General features: G+C 37.8%; 1 protein-coding gene across 1 annotated transcript; it reads right to left on the minus strand.

The window, feature by feature from the left end:
• On the minus strand, positions 1–25868 carry IMPACT (impact RWD domain protein). Its single transcript, XM_068993917.1, has 12 exons — positions 25833–25868; positions 24621–24749; positions 23247–23299; positions 22283–22345; positions 15297–15382; positions 12059–12181; positions 11268–11273; positions 9601–9698; positions 6858–6931; positions 2877–2967; positions 1411–1545; positions 1–403 (listed from the first exon to the last, which is right to left on the minus strand). The coding sequence occupies exons 1-12, from the start codon at positions 25866–25868 to the stop codon at positions 335–337; spliced, it is 963 nt and encodes a 320-aa protein (XP_068850018.1). The 3' UTR covers positions 1–334.
• Positions 25869–26851: the final 983 nt, after the last annotated feature.

A 26851-nucleotide genomic window follows, 5' to 3' on the forward strand; every position in this document is an offset into this window, starting at 1 on the left:
CTTCTTCCCCACCTAACAAAGGCACTTGACATGTAATGAAATGGACAGTTAACTCAGGTACTGCCCTGGGTAACTGTTACCTTTCTAAAATTAGATGCAGTGGTGACTAACTTCAAATTAATCCTTCTGAATCAGCCTGAAACACACATGAAAATATCACAAGTTCTCTATTTTGGCAGATGATATAACCAAAGAACAAAAGATATGCTGGTGTTCACAATGAATTGGCTGACTTGAACAGTCCAGGGTTTTCTCTCTGCACAATATATTCTTGGATGACCATGGAATTTGTATATAATTATAGGCAAATTAACCTTTCATATAGTTTCAGATGTTAATGTTCACTCCTTTTCTTGTCTTTTCTTACTTTTTTGTTCTTTCCCAAAGCCTTAGATGATTCCTCCTGAAAAAGATGTAAATTAATGTAGTATCTTCCTACACTTAGGAATCTTAAATCTAGTCATACAGAATATGCAGAATAGTGAAAGTGTAATTACTTCCATATGTATCATCTTTCCGTTTTACAGGGCTCTTTCACTTATCACACTCTATTTTAATATTTCCAAAACAGTCAAGGATAATCAAAGAAAACATTTATCTCAGTTATCTAACAAATTTATATTTAAGTAGTATCAATATTATTTATGTTTATTTTTATTGGACTTCCCTGGTGGCTCAGACAGTAAAGAATTTGCCTGCAGTGCAAGAGACCCTAGGTCAGAAAGATCACCTAGAGAGGGAATGGCTTAACCCACTCCAGTATTCTTGCCTGGAGAATTTTATTATTTTCTGTGAATATATAAATTTTGGCCATGCTGCAGAGCTTGAGGGACTGAACCCACGTCCCTGCAGTGGAAGCCTACAGTCCTAACCACAGGACCCCTAGGGAATTCCCCTTAATGTTTTTTAATCTATTGTTCATTTTCCAAAGTAAGGCAGCAAAATTTAAATGAATTAGATATGAACGTATGTGAAATATGAGACAAAAATCTCAAAATATAAAAGAAGAAGGCATCTAAAGGCATGCCAGGGAAAAGGGGATATACTTTGACACTAACAGAGAATATTAGAATTTTATGGATGTTTAAAGACCATCCAGTTCACTGTAGCATTAGCTGCAACTTCTACAGGCCTCAACTTTAGGGAGTGGAAACTGACTGGTCTTAAGGTTTTTATAAAACCCCATGAATCTACGAAATTAAGGTCTGAAGAGATGAACCAATCTGCCCAAGATCACACAACTAGTCAATCACACTGTTCTGACCAAAACCTAAGCCTCTAGTTTCCTAAGTCAAAGGTTCTTCTAATGTACGTCACTCATTCTAATTCACTCTTAATTTTCATGTTTTTCTTTTAATCTCACAAGCAGCAGTGAGACACTCTTTAGATATAGTGTCAGTAACCACTTACCGGTGAATTTGTGTAGTTCTTCTCCACTAGAATGTTTCTGGCACAGTTGTTGATATGTTTGAAGCGATCTGGTCCTAGCAGAACCCCTCCATACCAGCGCGATACCACCACCATGACATCTCTCACATTCAAAATCTGTTATTTTCAGAAGCATAATTATGTACAGATATGGACAAGTACAAATCTGAGTTTTAAAGAAAAATGAAAAAATATATATACACATATATAAAATTGCACATAAAATTTCCCCCCGACTTTAATGGCATAACCATGAGTGAGCAGAGTGAGGTTAGTAACAACTGAGGGGACAGATGTTAGAATGAGAAGGGAATTTGGAAAACACTGTGCTCCACAGTGTCCTCAAATTCTAAACCTGGAGGCCACCAGTCAGAGTGAAGGGGAGGTCATACAGTAGGTTACGGTTCTTGGTAACTTCAACCAGAATAGCTGAGCTTAGGCAGGTTTCTACTCATACGTCAAACAGCAGCACAAAACCTGCTTTTGAACAAACCGCTAGACAGAACTGAGGCTGTATGAGTAATCTCTGGTGCCTACCAGTAAGGTCTTCCACAGTTTGACATTTGTTAAATGTTCCCCTTAACATGAAGCCCACCGGTCTACAGGCCTGACCCCCACAAAGTTCCTATCAAGGGAAGGGCCTGGTTAGAAAACAAACCTCTACATACAATGGCAGAAGAAACTACAGCGGCTACCTTAGGGAAAAAAACCAATCCATTCTTAAAATTAATGAACAATCAATGATCACCAGATAGATGAAGAAAATCCAGCACCATGAAAGAGAAAGGGCAAGATAAACAAACTAAAATGGACAAGGAGAAATTTAAGGAAGAAAACATCTGGAAAAAAAACTAATTATTATACTCAGAAAAATTGCAGAAGACACTGCATTCATAAAAGCAGAACAGCAAGCACACTACGAAAAGGGGAAAATAGAGAACAAGAAAGAACTCCTGAAAATTAAATATGGTTGCTAAAGAAAAAGAAAAATTTTATTCAACAGAAATTTTGGAAGGCACTCAAGAAAATGTCTCAGAACATAAAGCAATGAAATGAACAACTTAATAAAAAAAAAGAAACATTCTGGATCTACCCAGAAGTCCAATATCCAACCAACATGAGTTTTACAAAGACAGAACAGAGAAAACAGAGGAAACTGTCATGAAGAAAAAAGGATAACTTTTTCCAGAGATGAAGATAATCTTCTATTGTCTATCACTGGAAGACCTTGAAAGCATAGCACAAGTTATTAACCTTTTGCTTTCTGCCCCATATCCAGTGGTTAAAGTTATCTCTCAATCAATGTTTAAAAATTATCTCCTAATAAAACCAAATATGGCTCATTATATATCATATAACTGATTGACTTATTCCTAAATGGAGCTCTGTTTGGTTGAGAAATTTTATGGCTCACAGAACAGGACTGACAGGGTTTAACTCACACTTACCTCCATGAGATGGAGAAGACGCCCACCAGCTGCTGTTTCCCCGTCATCCTCACAGTCCTGTAAGAAGGTCTGCTTATCCTCACAGTATATTCTAGAAATCCATATCACAGTGTTACACTTTGAAACCTTGAAATACTGAAGTAAATGTTATACCCCCTCATACTTGTTGCCATCAATTTACTTCCAAAATTAGCATATTTATTTTAAAAAATCTTTCTTGATATATATTGGTTTGATATATATTTCACTGATGATTTACTATCCAATATGCTTCCCTTTTTATATTCTGGAAAGCTAAAATCAAGGGTACTTCCTTTGAATCAGAAATGCTACAATTTCAGAAAGTGAGCTTACACATATGACACTCTCTGCTTCATTTAATCTTGAAGCTGAGATTAGATACAGTAGTCACTAAAAAACGTTTACTGAGAGTCAGCTGTCTGAACATTACACATAAGAGGCACTAACAAATGGTATAAAGGAAACAGCTGGTACACTGTCCTCAAAGAGCCTAAGCTCTAGTGAAGGAGAAAAAAAGTACATTAAAAAGATGGAGGTGATAAAACCAACCTAAATCAATATTTTATACTTTTCTAAAGTCTTTATTCTAGCCACGAAGCATTTATCTTCCCCACTATAAGGATTATAAGATTTATTTTTTTCCATAATTTCCCCCTGGATAGTTATCAGTATCAGAAATAAATCACAGTGTTTTTACCCATTTAAATTATCTAGAAAATTAGCATCTGGAATAATAAATAGGGCTACACTGTAGTTCAGCAAGCTTGGAAGCTAAGTAAGAGGTATAAAAAGAAAACAGTGCCAGTTAAGATATGCCATCTAGTGGATTTTTTGGGCCCCTACAAATAGTAATATTCTATCTAGGACTAGGCAAATATAGCAAAGATATCTTTCCAGCTATTGTGATAAAAAGCCAAATACTACCTTATCTATACACCTAAGTCAACTTTATTAGTTTTATTATACCAATTATATTCATTCATTGATTCGTTCATCTGTCTTTCCATCCACCAATCCATCTATCCATCCACCAATCCATTTATCCATTCATTTACTCAGTAAATATTTACTGCCCAGTTCAATCTCTGGGTTGAGAAGATCCCCTGCAGGAGGAAATGGCAACCCACTCCAGGGTTCTTGCCTGGAAAATTCCATGGAAAGAGGAGCCTGGCAGGCTACAGTCATGGGGCCACAAAGTGTCAGCTAAGACTAAAGCCACTGAGCACGCACGCATGCATATACACACACACTGAACCAAGCTCTACTATTATTTAGAGTTGGCCTGATTTCAAGGAGAGAGAGTTAGTACTATTAAACAAAATTTTGTATGGCAAATTTAAGGTAAAAAGGAGTCAGGGATTGACTTTAAGGAACAAAAGAAGAAATTTAACTATATAAATCAATACTGTTAGGTTTTTGTTTTTTTAAAAAAGAAGTACCATGGACATTTTCACTACCCCTTTCCTCACATGCCAGGAAGACAAAGATGCAGCATCCAATACCTGTGTGGACCAATGGCCTGAAGAGTGCCCCGTAACTCCAAAGCAGGGACACAGCCCCAGAACCAGGAAGTAACCTTAAAAGGACCCGAAGCATTCAAAACACACAACACAAAGTCCATGGACCACATACAAGTTATTTCTTTAACTCCCAGTGGAGTCCTTTAAGCCTCCACTTTGTGCCTTTTTAGTCTTCTCTGACACACAATTCTGACAAGCTAAGTTCCTTCATTCCCAAATATCAATTATATAAGGGGGTGATTTGGAGGGGCTGTTACATGCAGTCAGCTGACATCTGTGAGAAGTGATAGTTGATCACCATCAATATGCAAAAATACTCAAGTACTTAAACCTGGGGCTTGAAATACAGTATCTGGCACATTACTTATTTTCAGTTCAGTTCAGTCATCTAGTCGTGTCCCACTCTTTGAGACCTCATGAATCGCAGCAAGACAGCCCTCCCTGTCCATCACCAACTCCCGGAGTTTACTCAAACTCATGTCCATCAAGTCGGTGATGCCATCCAGCCATCTCATCCTCTGTCGTCCCCTTCTCCTCCTACCCCAATCCTTCCCAGCATCAGAGTCTTTTCCAATAAGTCAACCCTTCGCATGAGGTGGCTAAAGTACTGGAGTTTCAGCTTCAGCATCAGTCCTTCCAAAGAACACCCAGGACTGATCTCCTTTAGAATGGACTGGCTGGATCTCCTTGTAGTCCAAGGGACTCTCAAGAGTCTTCTCCAACACCACAGTTCAAAAGCATCAATTCTTCGGCACTCAGCCTTCTTCACAATCCAACTCTCACATCCATACGTGACCACTGAAAAAACCATAGCCTTGACTAGACAGACCTTTGCTGGCAAAGTAATGTCTCTGCTTTTGAATATACTATCTAGGTTGGTCATAACTTTCCTTCCAAAGAGTAAGCGTCTTTTAATTTCATGGCTGCAATCACCATCTGCAGTGATTTTGGAGCCCAAAGAAATAAAGTCTGCCACTGTTTCCCCATCTATTTCCCATGAAGTGATGGGACCAGATGCCATGATCTTCGTTTTCTGAATGTTGAGTATTAAGCCAACTTTTTCACTCTCCTCTTTCACTTTCAGATAACGTAAAATCAATATCATGTCCAGTGACTGTTGAAGGGGCAGCCACATAGCCGTGTATTGACAGGAATAAGATAGAGATAAATAACATTAAATTCTCAAATTCAGATCTATGACTTAATGATGATGTGATCTTGAAAAAGTTCACCTTTTTACAGGGGCACAATCACTTAAATAATTAGAATTAATGCATGTAAATTGAGTGCACAGAGTAGGCACTCAATAAAGATGTGAACTAAATAAATGGTACCTATTAACAATTTTACAGCACATTCTAACCACTGAGAGCAACCACAATCTAATCTCTCCTTTTTACTGATGACCCTAACTCACTAAAACACCAAAATTCTATACCCTGATACTCTAATAAGTAGGGAATTGTGTAACAAATGGGTTTTTGGAAGATTTGGCATTTAATGGGATGTGACTTAGTAATATTAAAAAGTCAAGTGATAAATTTTTTTGAGTTTTCTGAATTTTAGATAGCCTAGATTTTACAGATAGTCTCAATCACATTTTAAGTTTATACCAAATTCCTATGTCTATATTCTGATCTATTTTAGTCCTAAACTATGTTAAGTCTGTATAAATTTGAATATTTAAAAAAATACACCCTTCATCTCTTTACAACAAATTTTGCAGAGATTTGCATAAGACTTTCATACTCAAAGACGTGTAGTGAAAGAACCACTCCAAATTCACTGCTAATAGGAGCATAAATTGGTTTAAAAAAAACTTCAGAAAAAATTTGGTAATATGGATTAAGAATTTCAAAAATGTTCACATTTTTTGATAATTCTACTTCCAGGAATCTATTCATTTTTTCCGTTTTAACTATACTTCTGTTTCATTTCAAAAAAGAATAGGAAATAACCAGAACTTATCCTAAGGAAATAATCTAAAAACTATACAAAGATGTTCACAGGACTATTCTTTACAATAGTTTAAAAAAATGAAAAACAAAAAGGAAATGGTTAAATAAATTGTGGTGTGGAACCTCAAACAAGTATTACAAAGCCATTAAAATAATGTTTAGAAAGCAATATAACAACATGGAAAAATGCTTTTGTTATATTAAGGAAAAACCTGGATACTAGAATGAAGCATTAAAAAATAAACTTTGCATAGAAAAGATAGAAAACATTTCACAATATCAGTTACACTGAATGGCAGAGAATGGTTAACCTTTTCCTTTTTTTTCTGCCATTTCCAAATATTTTACACATGATTATTACTTTAACAATGGAAAAAAGAAAACACATAATGGATGTTTGTTTTGAATCATGCATCTGTTTCCCCCTCCTTTTTTTCTTTTTTGACAAACTGCACATTCCTAAAGTAGTGATGATCACTTACCGGTACGCATAGATGTTGTGGGTGGCACTAGCAATTTTCTTATTCTCATACAATTTGGCAAGAACCATTTTCACCTTAAAAGCAGCAACAATATAAATAAACTGATATATATTTTTTATTTGCTCTGTAAATGCTAAAAAAAAATCTTAAAGCATATTGATATACATACTGTTGAACTGAAATTAACACTTATTTAAAGAATCAACTACATTTTGAAAAAGCCATTTCCAAAGTTTTCTCCTCATTTTTAGGGGCAAAAACTGAATTACTCCAATTGGTACAAAAAAAAACAGTTCTAGAATTTTTGAGCACCAGTTTTCAACAAATATCTGAGCAGTAACCATGTCCAAGATACTTGTATATAAGAAATTTTCCCCATACTGTAGAGAGAAAGTTAAGTGAGAATATGAGAATTTCTAGAAATGGCTCTGAAAATTTACTAGCGTGAGAGGTGCAGAGTAATGGTATGTTTCAAAACTTATGAAACCAAACTCTTCCTGGAAGAAATAAGGTTCAGAGAGGACATAACAAGAGCCAGAACTTGAAAGATAAGTGACAATTCTGCATCAAAACTGAAGAGTAGGGTGGGGCAAGAAGAAGTCATTCCTTCAGAGGAAAGAGCATGTACAAATGAACCAGATTTAGTAGGAAGAAATAAACAATGCTTAAGTTTAACTGGAGGCTTCCCTGATAGCTCAGTTGGTAAAGAATCTGCTTGCAATGCAGGAGACCCTGGTTCAATTCCTCGGTCGGGAAGATCCGCTAGAGAAGGGATAGGCTACCCACTCCAGTATTCCTGGGCTTCCCCTGTGGCTCAGCTGGCAAAGAATCTGCCTGCAGTGCAGCAGATCTGGATTCGATCCCTGGATTGGCAAGATCCCCTGGAGAAGGGAAAGGCTACCCACTCCAATATTCTGGCCTGGAGAATTCCATGGACGGTACAGCCCATGGGGTCACAAACAGGCAGACATGACTGAGCAACTTTCACTTTGGGCTTCCCTAATAGCTCAGTTGGTAAAGAATCTGCCGGCAATGCAGGAGACCCAAGTTTGATTCCTGGGTTGGGAAGATCTGCTGGAGAAAGAATAGGCTTCCCACTCCAGTATCCTTGGGGTTCCCTGTGGCTCAGCTGGTAAAGAATCCGCCTGCAATGCAGGAGACCTGGGTTCAATTCCTGGGTTGGGAAGATCCCCTGAAGAAGGGAAAGGCTACCCACTCCAGTATTTTGGCCTGGAGAAATCCATGGACTACATAGTCCATGGGGTCACAAAGAGTCAGACATGACTGAGTGACTCTCACTTAGTTGAAATGGAACTCCAGATAAACCACAATATTTTTATTATAAGTATGACCTATGCAATAATGTTTATCTGAAATTCCAATTTAGGTAGGTATCCTGGCAACCTTAGCAGGGACATAAAAGAGAAAGGTTCAGAAAGTGACCAACAATTTTATGTAGTTCTGCCTTTAGAGTATGAATGTAATGATAGATGTATCAGATGATTAACGCAGGGTCATATCACAAAGTGACTTGTATAACATGTTTGAATTTCTCCTTGCAGCCAAAGGAAATCAGCAAAGATTATTGAGTATGCGGGGGAAGAGTGACACGTGGTCAGATCTTCCAGAAAAGTAGTTGGCAAGGGGCACGGATAAAACTGGAGGTAGGAAGACTGAGTTAGAGACAGGGACACCAACTTGGATCAGAAATGATGCTATCTTGTGTTTCTCAGACTCAGATTCCTGATTAGTAAAATAAGTAGACACTGACCTCTAAGATTTATTTCAGCTCTCACAAATTATGATCCTCTAAGTCTAAGTGACTATAATCAGAAATGGAAAAGGGATCCAAGATGAAGAGATTCAGAATAGAATGTGTAAGGATTCTGGCAACAAGAGTATAAGTAATGGCCAAGGGCAAAACAGGGTTTCTGAGGGAAAATCTCAGAAGTTTGCACCAGAAGCTCTTATCCCAACCACAAATTAATGAAGAAAAGAACTTCCTCTTCCAGAGACTAACAGAGAATTAAAAGGCAACCTGGTGCAAAAAAGTATATCCCTATATATAGGGCTTTAGAAGAACTTGGAGAGACCAAAGGGAAGAAGACCGATGCTTACTCTAAGACTTCTCTGGTTAATTTAACTTCCTATGTGTACTGAAATTGTCTCTTACATTCATAAAGTTTAGGGTAGACTATAGCAGCAAGGAAGAAGAAAACAATTCTGCTGAAGAGACTGAGAAAGACAAAGACCTATGAATACCATTTTTGACTGAAAAGTTTCCCTAATGATATCCTTTGGTGGTTATCAGGTCACCTAAATTCAGAAAGCTGAAAGGAAAAGGAATTCAGGTTGGAAAGACTGAGCTCAATCAGTCTGTCTACTGTCCCCCTACTTGGGTAACAACAAATCAGGCTAGGTTTTATAGAACTCCCCTGTGATATGACAAATGATTTTTTAACAAGTTAGTAAGCATCATAATTTTCTATGCCACCACAATGGGTTTTTCTTCTTTGAAAATCCATTAGTTAAGCTCTAATCAGAGTCTGCATATAATTTTGAAAGCAGTCATCAACAGAAATAAATATTCCATGATTCCCAATAATTTGGGGGTAGAAAAATCAGAAATAATTTTTGTCTTGAATGAAAATTAAAAGCAAAAACAAATATATTATTGCAAAACCATCTGCATGAATTACTTTGATAAAACAACATCAAAGTGAACTGGACACAGTAAATTTACCTGTTTGGGACAAACTACTGGAGCCAAGTGTGCCTGAAAAGTACTTCTTCGGTCTGTAATAGGAATGCCATGATCAATCGGAGGTAATTCTTCTATTTCTATAAATGTAAAGGATTATGTTACTTTTTAAAATTCTTACATACAAATACTGAAAAACGGGCAAATGGTATAGCGGAGGGAGTTAGCAAAGAGATGTAAATTACATGGCCAATCAACTCAAATAACCAATACTGTTTGTCTGTTAAATTACAATTTAAAATGTCCCCCCAGTATATCCTACATTAAGATAAAACTACTTGACTTATAAATGCTTTTCACCTGCTAAGTGGTCACCCAGTGAAAATGGCAGGTTGGCATGCAAATACTGGACTGTTTCAATAGTATAAGTTGGCATAATATCTAACTTTTAAGAGTATAAAGGAGTCCTGAGACCAAAAAGATCAGCTAATACAGAGTATTTATTTATTTTACTGTTGATGGACCTCTGGGTTGGGAAACCTATGACTTTACTTTGTATAGCTGTAATATAATGTTTTCTGCTAATAAAACCGTTCCTACTTCGTAGGACTGAATTAAATATATCAACAGGACACCATATTGGTATGCCATTGAGTACTTGATTTCCAGTTATTCTGCCCTTTAAACAAGCTTAAGAACAATTAATTTTTTTTCTATCTCTACAAGTTAGTTTACCTTACAAGTGATAAAATACTTCAACTAATTCATACAAAAATATTTCTGGAGCATTTCAAATAACTTGCCTCAAATCCCTGCTCTGGTTTATGGCAGGATTAGAATAAGAAGCCAGGTTTATGGAGGATGTTTGACCTTCCCCCGAGTTGTGTTGTCTTTTTGAAAGGATTGTGACCACTGTACTGGTACACTACTAAGGTCAATATGAACCGGATGTGATTTATTATGACTTTAATTTTCACTCTCTTTATAGTGAATCTTCTTTCTCTAAAGAAACCCTATGCCAAATCCACAAATATGTGAATGAATAAAATGGGAGCTACTCAGAGTGAAGCAGGGGCAGGTATCCTGGGTCTTGTCCCCCTACTCATGCACTTCTTTGTCCTCTCTCTTCCACTAATTTTGAGAAACTATGCAAGAACTTTAAATTTTCATTCACTATTTAAAAGGTACTATATGATAGCAGAGGAAACCTTCCCTATCTTCAAAGAAAATGAACATCCTCTCAGGTCTATCATGTTTTTGTAAGACAGGTGAGGAACTGACGATATCATTCAAAATTTTAAAATACTAAAATGGAACATACTTTCTGATAGAAACAAAGAGCTAATTTATCACAGCAACCTATTCATAAGTTGAATACTACTCGATTATGGAACAAATTTGAGCAAAAACTAAAATCTTAAAGGCGTTTCATTAGCTTTAATTCAGTGGTTGCACCTTCAATTACTGTATTTATATTTGTTAGCACAGACTAAAATTTAACTCTGAGCCATCAGTAGATCTAAGATTTTAAAAATATAAAAACAGTATGAATTGAAAACAACATAGCTTGCTTAGTTTCAATTTCTCCCACCACTAATTCAAAACTCTAACAGCAAAAAAAAAAGAAAAACTAAGTTTCTATTTTTGTCCTCACTATTCTGATAGACTTAGAAAACACCAAAATGACCAAGAGGCAGGAAAAATATAACCCAGTTCTCTGTAAATAAGAATTCCTTAAAATGTGACAGTTTACTAAATCTCTCAGAGATCTAACCAGTCCATTCTGAAGGAGATCAACCTGGGATTTCTTTGGAAGGAATGATGCTAAAGCTGAAGCTCCAGTACTTTGGCCACCTCATGCGAAGAGCTGACTCATTAGAAAAGACTCTGATGCTGGGAGGGACTGGGGGCAGGAGGAGAAGGGGACGACCGAGGATGAGATGGCTGGATGGCATCACGGACTCGATGGACGTGAGCCTGAGTGAACTCCGGGAGATGGTGATGGACAGGGAGGCCTGGAGTGCTGCGATTCATGCGGTCGCAAAGAGTCAGACACGACTGAGCGACTGAACTGAACTGCACTGAACTGACACCATTCCAAAAACAAGTCATAGTGCTACCCCCCTGTGCTGTGCTGAGTCACTCAGCTGTGTCTGACTCTTGGTGACCCCATGGACTGTAAGCATACCAGGCTCCTCTGTCCATGGGGATTCTCCAGGTAAGAATACAAGGGTGCGTTACTATGCCCTCCTCCAGGCGATCTTCCCAACCTAGGGATTGAACCCAGGTCTCCCACATTCCAGGTGGATTCTTTACGCCTGGGCCACCAGGGAAGCCCAAGGATACTGGAGTGGGTACCCTATCCTTTCTCCAGGATATCTTCCCAACCCAGGAATCGAACCGAGGTCTCCTGCATTGCAGGTGGATTCTTTACCAGTTGACCTACCAGGGAAGCCACATCACTACTGTCCTCAAAATAAACTAATAACATTCACTATACCTGTTCGATTTTCACTGACATCAAAATCCAAAGTTTTAACTTGATTTTCTGGTTGACATGCTAAAACAAGATCATCTTCACATTCAACATCTTCCTCTTCAGTTTTCTTCTTTACGTCTGGGCCTATGTGGATATGAGACATTATGACTGATCATACGACAATAAGAAATGACACTTAAAAAACTTTGAGTCTTCATCTCTAAACATCAGTCTTCAACAGAAGGAACCAGTGTTCACAAGTGGTTGTCTCCAGAGTTGGGACAAGGAACATGTAAGATGAGCTGGGACATCTTGTGATTGTAGAGAGTAAAGGAATGTTCAGAAAAAGATGGGAGCTTATAAAAATAACACAGGAGCCTACCTGCGAGCACTCTGAAAGGCCAAACCTGGAACAATCTGAGCAACAAAATAATGACAGTATGGAATTTTAGCTCACTAAATAAAATGAGTTCATTCTAATGTAAATAATCAAATAAATGTGGAGAAGAGACATCTTGTTCTAACAATATAATTCCAATTAATCATACCAAGAAGGAAAGAAAGAAGTGAAAATCACCATATTGTTACAACACCATATTGTTTATAAATATTGTTGGGAAGATACACTAATAGATACTAAAATCAGGGGGCGGGGGGATGACAGTTTGAAGACAAATAGGGTATTAGCACAGCCTCAAAGTATCTCCCCCAAGAGACTTATCAACTGTGATAATTTGATATGACAACCTAGATAGACCATGGTACACAGATACTTGGTCAAACACTATTTTACATATTTCTGCAAAGGTATTTCTTAGATGGAAACCACATTCAAATCAGTAGACTTAGCATAAAGCAGATTGCCCTCCACAATGCAAAGGACTGACCTCCCAAGACAAGGAGGGAATTCTGCCAACATGCAGCTTTCATAAGCCTTGAGTTTCAATATCATTTCTTCTCTAGGTCTCCAGGCTGTCAGCCTACCTTGCAGATTTTGGACTTTCAAGCTTCTATAATTTTGTGAGCCAATTCCTTAAAATCAATCAACCTCTCCCTCTGTCCCCAACCTTTCCTTCCCCTCACCTCTCTCTATAAATGTTGAGTTGGCCAAAATGTTCATTCAGGTTTTTCTATCACATCTTATGGAAACCCCAAACAAACTTTTTGACCAACCCAATACATAGCTACATCCACACACATACATACATACATACATACATAAGACACACACATTTTATTAGTCTGTTTCTCTGGAAAACCTGACTAATACAGTAACTTTATAGTGGAGTCAGGTACCCCCTTAACCAAGGGATCAAGGTAAATATCACCAATAATAAAGCATACTGATATCATCAGCTCCTTGATATGGTACATACACTATGGAGGACACAATATCATTTCTGTGATATTTTTGCCAAAATGCCTAGTCTTACTCCAATCATGAGAAAACAATGGACAAACTCAAGGTCATGAAAGGTCATAAAAGTCAAAGAAAGAATGGGGAACTATTTTTAGAGGAGTAAGGAGAAAAAAATGCAACAAAGAATCCTGGACCAGATCCTAGAACAGCAGAAGGAACACTAGTGAAAATATTGTTATATTGTATTTACCATCGCTTGCTTTCTGTTCTTAATAATTATACTATGGTTACATAAGACGCTACTCAGGGAAGCAGAGTGAGGGATACAGCAGCTATTTCTACTATTTTTGCAACTTTTCTGTAAGTCTGAAACCAGTTCAGAATTTTTTGAAGTATAAATAGCTGTAAATAACTACTTCAAGATTTAATATTTCCATAGTAGAAAAAATAAAATAAAGAATAAATACATACTGAAGATTAGTAGTAAAATAAAAATAAATTACTTGTCAAGTGGGTGCCCTGGAGAAGAAAATTCTCATGACATATCCTGATCACTTCCATTTTAATATAAAGTCTAGAAAATTTTTATTAAAAAATTCTGAAGAAAATTTTTCAAAATTATAAATTATATAACCTAAATCAGTAACTCAAAAAACTGAAGTGTGGTGAAACTAAATTATAGATATAGGTGGGAAAAGGAAAATACCACATTAAAATCAACAATTTAAAAACCTTCCTAAGAGGTGAGTGATTCTAAAGTTTTGGAGTTCTAAATTTCTACTGGTATACGTAATACTTTTGCAATTATCCCACCCTAGAATGGGGGATTGGCACAAACTAATTTTGAGACCACTCTTCTCAGACACCCTGAAATGCCACAAAATCAGAACATGAATCATAAAAAGTCAAAGAAAACACTTCAAAAAATACTGTCCCATGATCAGAATATCTTCAGACCATTTATCCCTCTGATTTTAATGGAAGCAGTAAAAATACTTGCTTCTATAGAAAAACTGCAAAATGCTCCAAAAAAATATATATTTCTATCAACTTTAAATGTTTACTGATTTTGCTACGGGAATCCTCAATAATTGGTTTCCTGTAAATAACCTTCTAAAACTTAGTCAATAGACTACTGAATTGTTGTTCTTTAATTCTTCTTCTCCCCAAACTAAAAATAATTCTATCAGTGATAACAATAAAACTCTATTTGGAAATAAAATCATGCTTAGTAATTTTCCTTTCTAAAAGGCTTTTGTAGTACCTGGAGCAAAGACTAGCAAAGTAAACAGAAAACATAAGAAACTTCTATGCTGTTATATACTTATGATTCAATGAGAGAATAATAATAAAGCAAAATATTAATTCTCAAATATTCTGAAATTAGTGGTGATGGCTGCACAACTTTGGAATCTACTAAAAACCACTGAATATACATTTTAAAAGGTTAATGATCATAGTATATGAATTCTATCTCAATTTAAAAATCAAATTTCAAAGTCACTTTTTATACCCTAAATATTGGTCAATGTGTTTTCCAAAGTTCTTTTTCTATAAACATTACACTCATTTGAAGCTAATGTCTAACATATCAATAATGCATGAAGAATGTTACATGGTTGATATTGCCATAGAAAGCAAAAGTTTTTGAGCAAAGTTCTTTAACCATAAAATTCTATCTCTGTAAGAGCTTACAGTAATCTGAAACCAAAGAGGCTGCACCTTATTGAAAGAAATAACCATATTTACACGAATAAAGAACTTTTCAGAGAATATATTTTATTATATAAAACCATATAACAAGATATAGATCTTTATTAAAAGTTTCAGTGAGAATATATACATGAAAATTTAATTACTGTAAATTAAAAGAGCAATGATAACGTTTTTCAAACCTACCTGGTTCTGTCATCTGAGATTTTTGTATTAGGACATCTCTTATTTTCTCCACCCACAGGTAAAGAATACTTTCACCAATATTCTGGCTAAACAAAATTCAGGGGAAAAATTGTTATTAAAAAAATTATTTCTCAAATTCAAGATAATATAGACATATTTATAATCTAAGAAATTAAATTATATCTAGCCATGTGTTTTCTTTTTTTTTTTTTTCTGCCTTGCTGCACAGCTTGTGGGATCTTAGTTCCCCAACCAGGGACTGAACCCAGGCCCTTGTAGTGATAGCTCCAAATCGTCATCACTGAACCACCAGGGAATTCCCTAACCATGCCTTTTAAAAAGAAATTATAAAAACACGAGATTTACTAACATTTGTAGATGAATATTTAATACATCAATATTAAAAATCCCAGTGGCTCCCAAATTAACATTGCTTACTTAAAATAAGTAGAAGAGCTATAACCAAAGAGGGGAAAGAGAATTTCTGAACTTGAAAGGAATTAAGATAGATATAAACATGATTTTGTTTCTGTCAGTGAATATAATTGTAGTACTGATGCCCAGTCATTGCTTGCTTTCCTAAACTTTTTGAACAATTTCAAACCACTTAATTTTGTATACTTATTTCAACAATTAAGAATACAAAGCATTTTAGAAACTCCCCAAGAAAGCCAATTTACAAGACTAATGCAATGCAAAGCTTTAGATTCTTATTTTGTTTTCCACATAATATTCTATTGCCCAAATTCATTTCGGTTCCAAAGAGCTATCTGGCTGCATCAGATAATTGAATCCATCTCAAAGGCTCACTGAGAAAAAGAAGAAGTCATAGTTCATTTCCACAGAGTTATGTTAAATGATGGCAACAGCAATAAAATAAAGGCCCAAGTGTCTGTTTTTTAGGGAATGATACTAATTTTAGATGTGTTAATATGTGTGTTTAAGGAACTCACCAAACTACTTCATAACACCTTACCCCTTCCTCTAACAGTTGCTCTTGAAACCATTATCTCTCTTTATCACCACTCATCAGCACCCAAAGGAAGCTTTCAAAACAAGCATACAGAAGAAAACAACACTGTTTTCAAATAATTCTGTACCCTCAAACACTCCCATCCCACCCATAATCCCTGAGCACTAAACGACCCTCTGTGCTCTTTGACAACCTGTCTTATTTAGAGAGGGCAAAAGTCAACTGGAAAAGTTTTAAAAATTAAGAACGTTGGTTGAGTTTCTTTTAAACAATTCCTACTCCCTTCCTCTCTCCTCCATAAAAGATTCAGAGGTATAGAGACAGAGAAAGGTAAAATGTATTGAATATATACTAAGCCCAAAGTACATTATATATTGATATACCAACACATTTAATGCTCATAATTTGCTAACAGAGTAGGCTTTATTTTCCCATGGTACAGATGAGAAAGCAGGCCTGGAGAGATCAATTAACTTGCCTAAGACAGTCTTGTAAGCAGTAAGAAGTCCAGAGCGAGAATGGGAATGCAGACTTACTCCAGAGCTCAGGTCGCCCACATCACTTTGCTCTCCTAGCAAGCAGCTGTGCCCTTAGGCAAGTAAGACACTTGAACTGCCTCAGTTTCCCCACCTACAAAACAGATTTACAGCATCTTGTCTTACTTTACAAAAGCAGTCTCTTTTCAAGTGGACCTGTCTTAATTCACTCAACACATCTGTAAGGGCCTCGCCTACACACCAGGCACTATGTGCAACCCTGAGGGTACAGCAGTGAATGAGAAAACTGGGTCCGTGGTCTCAGTGCTTACAATTACTGTTCTTAAAAACATATGCTTTTATATGTAATTCTCTCCATCTCCTAACCCCATTCTATTGAATTCATCACATCATCATCATCACCAAAAGTAGGAGCACTAATATCTAGTGTTTATTGAACACCTACCATATGTAAGGTGTAGAAAATGCTTGGTTACTTCATTTAATCTTTACAGCCCCCTTTGAGACGGGAAAATCATCCCTCTGTGAATATATATTCATATTCAGATTTGTTATTTTTGTTAGGGGACTTTTGGGGGAAAGGCAGTGGAAAATGCCTTGGAAGAATTTCTGCAGTTAATAACTAATTTTTCTAATAATAATAAGACATTAAACCTTAACTCTAAATTTCCTCTCCTCTAACCCATGGCTTCCTGAAGAAAAATATTCCGGAGCACTCCATCTAACATCATTTATTGACTACTTCCTTTGTCCCTACTATTTAACTAGATTTACTGAAATCTAGTTTAAGGAAGTGGTAGCAGATGTGAAAGGTTTCCTGAAGAAAATGAAAATTCTTTCCCTTGGACCTCCAAATTCTATCACTGATGGTGGTTTGGGTGATGTCATTGTTCCTGCTTTTTTGTGTTTTCTCTCACAACAGTAGTTTGTAAACCACCCCCCACCCCACCCACCCCACCCCCGCTTTTTTAAAGAAGAGTTGATTACTTATATCTTTTAACTGCAGACTAGGATTTGGTGGTTTTCAAACTTCTGCCTTCACTGTAATGAAATCTCTCATGGAACCAAAAACAAATTAAAACAGACAAAAGCTGGAGCCCTCCCTCCTGTGCCCTTCTTTTCCCACACCCCAGTGGTCCTGGAGGAAGTTTGCTGAATTCTAAAAATCGGTGCAAAATCAGAATATTCATTATACGGTGAGATGCTAAGCTTTTAATTTATGAAATTATTGTGGTATAGTAGCTGAATATAAAAAGTCTAGAACAAATTTTTTTCAAATTGAATAAAAGATCAACTTGGATTAAAAACTGCTATTTTAGTTGAGACATAACTGTGATTAACTATACTTAAATAACTATAATCCAATTCAGAATGATCAAAACAAAGTCAAGTTACTTGTGACTCTCATTTGACCTGTGGCTCTAATTTTCATTTTAATTCTCCAGTATGTATATTTGTTATTTAAGGGTAAAGATATACACTAAAATGTACTACAAAGCTGGGTAACCTCAGACAAATCACTCAATCTGAGTTTCCATCATCTCATTTAAAAATGACAAAACTTGATGAGACGACTCTTCTGACAAGAACAAAAATGAGAGCTGCTAATATAAAGTGCTAAAATATATCACATGGATTATGTCACTTAATCCTCACAATGATATTATTTTATTATCCTCATTTTACAGATGAGAAAGAGGTCGCATTATTTCAAAAACTGACCCCAGAAGCCTGCCCAAGACACCCTTAACATCAGCTTGATTAAACTTCAGACAGGCAGAGCTTCCTGACTCTAGGCCCTGACCTCTCTGTTCTTAGAGCATTTTCTTTAGAAAACTTGTCATCATAAATTTTTCTTTTGCTCCTTTGAGATTATGGGTATCTTTTTAGAAGCTATGTCAGCTTTAGAACCAAGGAGTGTCTTTCTCAAGGACCTGGGAGCCATTCTTCTGAAATGCAGTCATCAAGGAAGAGAATGCCCTGTTGCCCAGTCTCTGTTGGAAAGAGCATCTAACTACTGATGAGCCACGATCTGCACACGCAGATGGCCTGACCACGAGAAACACTTGCAAACTCAGGAAGTAACTGAATGTGCTGGACACTCTCTGATCAACCTTCCCCAGCATTCCCCTCTGCTTTTCTACAGGTTAGCACAGCTTATCCCAGCCCTCAGAAACCGTGCTGCCTTTGGTTTCAGCCAGCTGAGTTCAGACCGAGTTCTGCCTCTCTCCCCTGTTACAATAGTCTTGAAGAGAGTATTCCTCGCCTGTTTAACTTGGTTTGGTGCACTTTCTGCTTTGACAAGGCTCATTCTCTAGGTTCCAAATCTAAGACTTCATGTGATACATTACACTGTGAAGAGCTGTGGGAAATTAATCATTTTCTTGGATTTAAAAGTAAATATTGTTGAAATGAACTATCATAAATTCAAATTTTAAAAAAGCTTAATCTTTTTCATTTTTCTCTTAATACCAAGTGGTATAATGTTTGAAATATTTTTAAAATCTATCATTTACCTTTTGTTTTATAAAAATCATTATTTTCATATATTCAAACTATCCATGTTTAAAATGCAAAATGTTTAAACAAAAATAAGGTATGATAAGCAAATAACTCCACATCTACCCAATCACCAAATCCTAGTGTATGCTCTTAAGTATTCCTCTAACTGACCATTCTTCTCTCCTACATTCTTGTTGCCTCAATGAAGATCTCCCGTCTCCCTGCTAGTTACTGACTGCTGCTCCGACAGAGTCCCTTCCTTCAGACTCTTCACTGCCCACCCTCCACACTGCCACACGGATCTGACTACATCACTCCCCTGCCTAAAATGCCTGGAGCCTAAAGATAATGTCCAAGCTCCTTACCCCAGGTAACAGGTTCTTCTTACACCTATATCAATTCCTATCCCCAGCATATCAGACTGTTGAACTCTGCAGTTCCTTCTATCTGAAAATCTCTCCCTTTCTGAGTATCTGCCAAGCACCACACCCAAAGGTCACCTTCACAATGGAACCCTCCTTTGCAACCTCACCACATTTCCAGAGACCTCTAAAAGGAACAGCACTTGGTCCAAACCTCTCAGCAATTATGTCACTATAGTGTATTGGTACACATCTATCTTAATTTTTAAATTCCAAACTCCTAACAGAGTGCTAGCATATAGAAAATACTTATAAAATGTTTACTGGATAAGACTGTTAGCTTTCAGATTTCTTCCCTCCTTGGCATAAAAGAAAACATAGTTCACCTTCTTATCTAGGCAAAAAAAATTTTCAGCAGTCAAAATGATTCTAAATAAATATGAAAATCTTGATAATGTTATAATATTTAGAACATAATGAAACTATAAACATTAAGAACTATATTTATACATTTTAAATGTTTACTTTTCAATGACCAATAGCATTTCACTTGTTGCCCCTTGCTGGGATTTTATGGGAAAATACCATTAAAAGTTGTCACACAAAACTTTTAAAAACACAATCTGCATTTCTACCTAGACCACATGTGTGAAAAGAATACTATTGGACCGGGGTTATTTTCAAGTGCTTTTAATAAACAAGATGGGACGAACAATATCCTATCTTCAGAACAAACTGCTTTGTTATTTCTGATCCTTCCTAATTCTCTAATAGCTCAAGAGAACCAGCTAAGGAGATCGGCAAGTTGTGCCCTATAGGAGGGTATCTCTTAATAAAGGGGGCACTTTGGGGTAGAAAAAAGGCAGATGGGAAGCCATTTCAGAGTGCATGACACTGTGCAAAATAGAAAAATCTCACTGATGAATATGACTAACAGGACGGAAGGCAAGTGTGGGAAGATTTTCCAAGAAGAGGAAGTGTTCAACACCATCAAAAGTTAGAGGCCAAATAAGATAAGAACTGAAAAATGAACTTAAGATGTAAAATTACGACATCCTTGGTGAGCAAATCTGCAGCGTTATTTATCTTATTCTACCTTAGGGGCTACATTGGTAAATACGCATAAATAGAAGATTACAGAAAGAAGTTTGTTGGGGGCACAAAAGTTGGAATGGCCAGTAAGATCATGGACAGAAAACATTTCATTGAGAAAACATGTAATATCTATATTCTGAGGACTATGGAATCACTAAATGGGAGCATCTCCCATTGATATCTCCAGTTCTAGGTTACTTCTTGAGTCAAATGTAAACCTAGGGACTCAAGGAAGACCACACTTCCTCCTAGTAAGAACCAACAGAATCAATTCCATGAAGACTTAGTATTTTTAAATTTACTATTCTGTGAAGAAAAGAACCCTGGTATAGACACAAAGTGGGTTTTCTCACTGTGCCAGATGGGGAGGCCACCTAGAACATGTAAGACAATCCTTATCAGTTCCTGGATTACAGTAAAGCTGATATTTCAGAACATTATTTGTTGTATTAATTAATATATCCTAATACAATTCACCCGAATCACAGAAACATCTTCTCTGGACTATTGCACCAGCCTCCTAATTGATATCCCAAATGTAGTTGCTCCCTTCCAGTCAGTTCTCCACCCAGACACAGAACGGGGTTTTCAAAATGAAAATCTCACCACAGCATCAAAGTACTTCTCGGCTCTTCTAAGCTTCCCATAGGTCTCAGGACAAAGACAGACACTCCACATGGCCTACAGAACTCTCCATAACTTCCCCTGCTCACCTCACCAGGTTCCTTTCCCACCATGCTCCCTTTTCCCCCAACACCCCCTCCTTATACCACCATTATTTTGTGTCTTCATATGTTCCAAACTCCTTGACACAGAGCCTCTGCACATGCTGTGGCCTTTCACTGGAGTTCTTTTCATTTAAGTAACTCAGCTCTTAAGTCAAACAAGCCATCCCTCACCTCCTACTAGGTCAGGTCTTATTTCAAACTCAGTACTACACATTAATATCCTTCTTTCATAGAACTCATCACAGCTGCAGTTTGACATTCATTTTTACAGAGTTATCAGTAATATCTCCCCTACCAGCAAATTCTAAATGCTATGAAAACTGGGACCATTTCTGTTTTTACTAATTATATATATCCAGGATCTAGTATAATACCTGCTATGTAGTATCTGCTGAATGAATGAGTGAAAAATACAGTATACTATCAATACACTCTCAGTCCTATGGCCTAATACAAGAACATTACCATTAACAGTACATGGTAGTTTAAAGAATAATTATGCTTAGGATTCTGCTGTTACCAGTTTCATTCAACATAGCCTATGAAAATATCAAAATAAGAACAGTGTCTCTGAATTTACTTTCACAGCTAGCTAAGTGTTTTTATAGCTATTAGTTCTAAATGATACTTTTATTTTTGTTTCTAAACAGAATTTATATCAAATGTATATATAAAACTATATAACTAATCTTTCAAGGATTCTTTAACTGTACTCTTTTTGTTAATGGAAAAACATTAACATAAAGTTTACAAAAGGGCCTAATATATCACAGTTCCAACAAAGCCCATAAGAGTCACTAATAGCATTGTTTTATCATCCATTACTTACATGTATATTTCCTCAAGGCTATTAGATAAATCTGCCCGTTCTTGCCCTTTAAGCCAAGGAGCACTAAGATTAAATAAAACAAAATAAAGATGATTACTCAAAGACTGTGTTTATATCACAAAGAAAAAATACTGATTAATCACAAACTGATTTTAAGTTTTAAAACTTTTCTACTTTGATCAAAATATTATTTTATGTTGTAAAATCTAAACAGTTCCAAAATGCTTTCATTTGCATTAACTCATTTAGTCCTCTCAGGAAACCATGATGACACCAACAAATTATTCAATTAAAATTAGTTTAAAAAATGGAGGAGTGCATATCATAAAAGCTGCCTAAGTTTACCTAAGTGGCAGAATATGTTCCAGAATCTATATTTCCAAATTCACAGTATTTGCCACACAACCAGAGTTCCCAATTTTTTCTAACTGATGTCCCAAAAAACAACTCTAACAAGTAAGTCAATTGCCACATGACTATAAATCAACTTTTTCTGAAAAGAGCACTTATGTTTACAAGCTTTCTATAATCCTATCTTTCATTCTCAATGAATAAAAATGAAAAATTACAGAACCATGAGTGATAGCAAACTTTACTGCTGTGGTTTTAAAACACTCAGGGAAACAGGTTAGGAATGACTCTACAGACCAAGGTTTCTAGATTACTAGACTCTAACGAGGAAGATTCCCTTCCCCATCTCTAACGACATTCTGGAGCTATTTTATCCCCTATGAATCCCTTGATTCTTTTATACTAACTGGCAAACGTCAGTGTGTTTTTACATAATTTAATTTTTAAATGTAAATACTCCACATTAAGTCCAACATGTTTTTACTTTCTATATACATTTTGACATTTTCTATATACATATTGACTACAGTCTATATAAACACAAGGTACAGTACAAACAATCTTTGCAAAGTAAAACTCTTTATAAAAATATAAATGTAGAAATATAGCTTACTTCAGTTGATAAATAGGTGGAGCTGTACCTGGGTATTCATTTGGTAGCATCACCTGCAAAGCAGTTTAAAAACAAACCTGCTTATACTTTATCGTGGTTCAAAAACAACAACATTCATAAAGCCAGTCACCAGACAGATTTCTAACTTGCCAAACTAAGACACAAAACCATTGTTTTATCAAATTTCAAAAGCGAATTCCCTCCTCACATTTATGCTTCCACCTTAAATAGTTGTTAGTTGCTCAGTCGTGTCCAACTCTTTGCGACCCCATGGACTGTGGCTCACCAGGCTCCTCTGTCCACGGAATTCTCCAGGCAAGAATACTGGAGTGGGTTGCCATTCCCTTCTCTAGGGTAAATATGTTGTTAGTGAGTGAGTGAGTGAAGTCACTCAGTCGTGTCCGACTCTTTGGGACCCCATAGACTGTAGCCTAGCAGGCTCCTCCATCGATGGGATTTTCCAGGCAAGAATACTGGACTGGGTTGCCATTTCCTTCTCCAGAGGATTTTCCTGACCCAGGGACTGAACCCGGGTCTCCCGCATTGTAGGCGACGCTTTACCGTCTGAGCCACCAGGGAAGCCCTAAATATGTTGTTAAGATGATGCCAATTTTTTAAGGAGATTATTTGCCGAGAAAGTATAAAAGCAATTAAAATTAGAAAAAGTAGGGTGGACAAAGACAAAAGGGAAACTGAAATAGAGTCATTATAACCCAACCCCGGATGACGAGGGTGGCATTGTAACGTGTTCCAGATATTTTTAAGAAATTAAAAAAAAAAATCCTACCAAATACTATTAAATAGCTAACACTTATTAGAAAACCATGCATATTTCTTTTGAAATCAGTATTACTATAAAAATGAATGCTGATTAAAAACTCAATTTGACATCTTTTATGTTGGAAGTACAGACAGGCACCAAAGAATAAGCATTAAACACAAAGCCGTAAGTTTCATGTATGTATCCTAACCACAACTGATTCCCAATTAACAAAGAAATGAGTTATCTGTTCTATGAACCATCTAAATTACTAATCTATTCTTTCTCAGAAAACGTTAGCCATCTTCCCAGGTTTACACCCTCTTCTATTAAATGGAGAAGATAATGAAAGGAAGTGAAACTGGAGTCTGCCAAAGGTACATGAAGAACACTTAAAGAACTGGCATAGGAAAGAAGGGTATTATCAATGAAAGCATTACTGGAGAGTGATCTAACTACCCATACATTTAGATTATCAATCGTTAACAAAAGTCAGCAACAAAATGACAAATCAGAGCAAGTCACACAAGAATAATTAGAGGAATACAACAGTAGTCAATGATACAAAATCAATACTGTAACTGGAAAACGGCTGTAGATGAAAAGAAAAATACCTGTAAGCAAAGTGTCCACTTGGGGTCATCTATATCGTCGCTAATTCGAATACAAAATATTTTGGCGCAGTCATCAATGACACACCATTCCTCGCCATATATAGCAGCCATTGCTTCAATTTCCTCATTCTGAAAGAGATGGATGAGGGGACAAAGTCAAAAAAATTTTGACTACCCTAAAAAACCTGAGTCTTCCTTACTGCTTTATACGGTATTTGCATTTAACATAACCATCTTGGGTGAAGGAGCGCTAAAGGAACAACACCAAACGTTCTCAGCAGCGGGTCAAAATGTCCTACTCCCTGGGTACCAGACTCTATAGCAATGACTGACGCCAGCCTTGCTCCTACATCGCTATGCCTTTGACCACTACTGAGCCAAAACATATACGCACTCCTATATTCTGTATGAGACTCGCAAGTGAAAGGATAAACGTGTCTTCTCCGCTCCACCTTCTTTTTAACAGGTAACCCCTCCCACATGCCCCCCGACCCCTGGACCACTGCTACCTATTATGTTTGCCCTTATATTACTACTGCCTATCTCCTGCTTTGTTTTGAATTTGGCCACGAGGCTGGGTGATTGTTGGGGATTTTGGTAATCAAATCCTCGAAACGTTTCAGAAATAACCTTTGGTTTCAGGTTAGAAATAAAACGGGATCTAAAGGTAAAAATGGGGAGCAACGTACACTTCCAACTTTGATTTCATTTTGTCCTTACGGCCCTTTAGGAAAAGCTTCAATAGCGCCCACGTGAGCCACGCGCTGGGGGTAAGCTCAAGCCCAAGAGCATTAGATCCACGGGTCCTCAGGGGACTCCAGGGTCCGTGTTATAACTGCCCCTTTTGCAAACGCAGAAACTGGGGTCTTAAGTGGCCACTACAAGATCACCCGGCAGAGACAGGCTGGGGAGCAGAACCCTGGTTTCTGCCTCCAGCCCGGCGCTGCTGAGTCGCGTGCTGATGGTTGACGATGGCACCGTCCAAGACAGGCCCAGTGCGCCGACGCCCGGGAGCCGCCAGCGCGATAGATGGGCTGAGATCAAGCGCCGGGAAAATGGGATACGGCTGAGAGAATGGCGCAGCCTCAGCCCCTGGTGGTGCGAGCGAAACCGGGGGTGGCCCCGGGCAGAAGCCCCCTCTGCCGAGGAGGCCTGGGGCGGCGAGACAAGGCCAAGCCGAGCCTGGAGGTCGGCGCCCCGCTGGGGCCTCACCTGCCTCTGGTCGCTGCCTGCGTCCCCCTCAGCCATGTGGCCCCGGGAGCTGCCGGGCGGCCACCGCCCGCCCAGGTCCGGAGTGCGGGGGCGGGGCGCTGCGGCAGTGAGCGGAGCGCGGGCTGCAGCGAGACCCGACCCGGAACCGCAACCCCGCCACGCCGCGCGGCTCGCCTCTGCTTCCGGGTTGCGGGCCAGGTTGGGCAGGGGGCTGCCGGCGCTAGGGCTTTGTCGCGCCAGCCTCTCCCCACCTCTTCCGCCGGGCCTCTGGACGCAGTCCCTCCCAAGCAGCGGCAGGAGTCCGCTTGGAATTTGCTCCTGAAACACTCCGGGGCTGGGGGCTTCTGCTCGCCCACGGCGCCCTCGGTGCTATCGAACTCACCCGTAGACTGGGGAGTCGGGTTCACGGCAGCGTCCCAGGAAAGGACTCACCGCAGTCCACAGTCCCAAGACTCATCTTTGCATTTTAAGCAGGGTGGTTTTGTTTTGTTTTACGTGTTTTAAGATGTTTTTGTGATTTGAGCAAGGGTGAGATTAATTTCCCCAAAACTATAGAGCAGGAGAGGGCAGAAGGCAATTTTGAAAACCTGCTGAAAAACTTAGAACTCGCTGTTGTCTTATGATAATTTTCTTGGGTGTCCTTGGACTATTTTTCCGGGAGAGCTTTCGCTCAAGACACTAGGTTTTACCAGTCAACATAAAAGTCCTTGTCTCACTGTCCAAACCTTTGGATCTGTTTGTGTCGTTTCTCCCCTGTCCCCAACCCATGCATTCCAGTATACTGGTTGTGGCTAACATCTGTCACTTTACATGAGACACCTTAATCAAGTCCCTTAATGTCTTATTCGAAACACAATTCATCCCCTTTTGCTTCACTGTCTTCATGCACACACACAAACTCAAAATATTGCATCTTTCCTCTCTCGTCTGTCTTCCCTAATCACGGGCGTGTTTTATTCCCCGCTTTGAAACACTTATCTGAATCGGGAGAATTACACGAAGAATTCCACCCGAATTGA

The sequence above is a fragment of the Capricornis sumatraensis genome, chromosome 21 (genome assembly GCF_032405125.1).
Source record: "Capricornis sumatraensis isolate serow.1 chromosome 21, serow.2, whole genome shotgun sequence".
Classification (NCBI taxonomy): Eukaryota; Metazoa; Chordata; class Mammalia; order Artiodactyla; family Bovidae; genus Capricornis; species Capricornis sumatraensis.

What these genes read in the sequence shown, in the direction of transcription:
- IMPACT (XM_068993917.1), bottom strand. Translation starts at nt 25,868, where the DNA reads ATGGCTGAGGGGGACGCAGGCAGCGACCAGAGGCAG. An exon ending in CAGTAGTTTGTCCCAAACAG is followed by an intron (nt 6,932 to 9,600) that starts GTAAATTTACTG and finishes GCTGCTTTTAAG; the next exon opens with GTGAAAATGGTTCTTGCCAA. An exon ending in AGAACTACACAAATTCACCG is followed by an intron (nt 404 to 1,410) that starts GTAAGTGGTTAC and finishes CATCTTTTTCAG; the next exon opens with GAGGAATCATCTAAGGCTTT.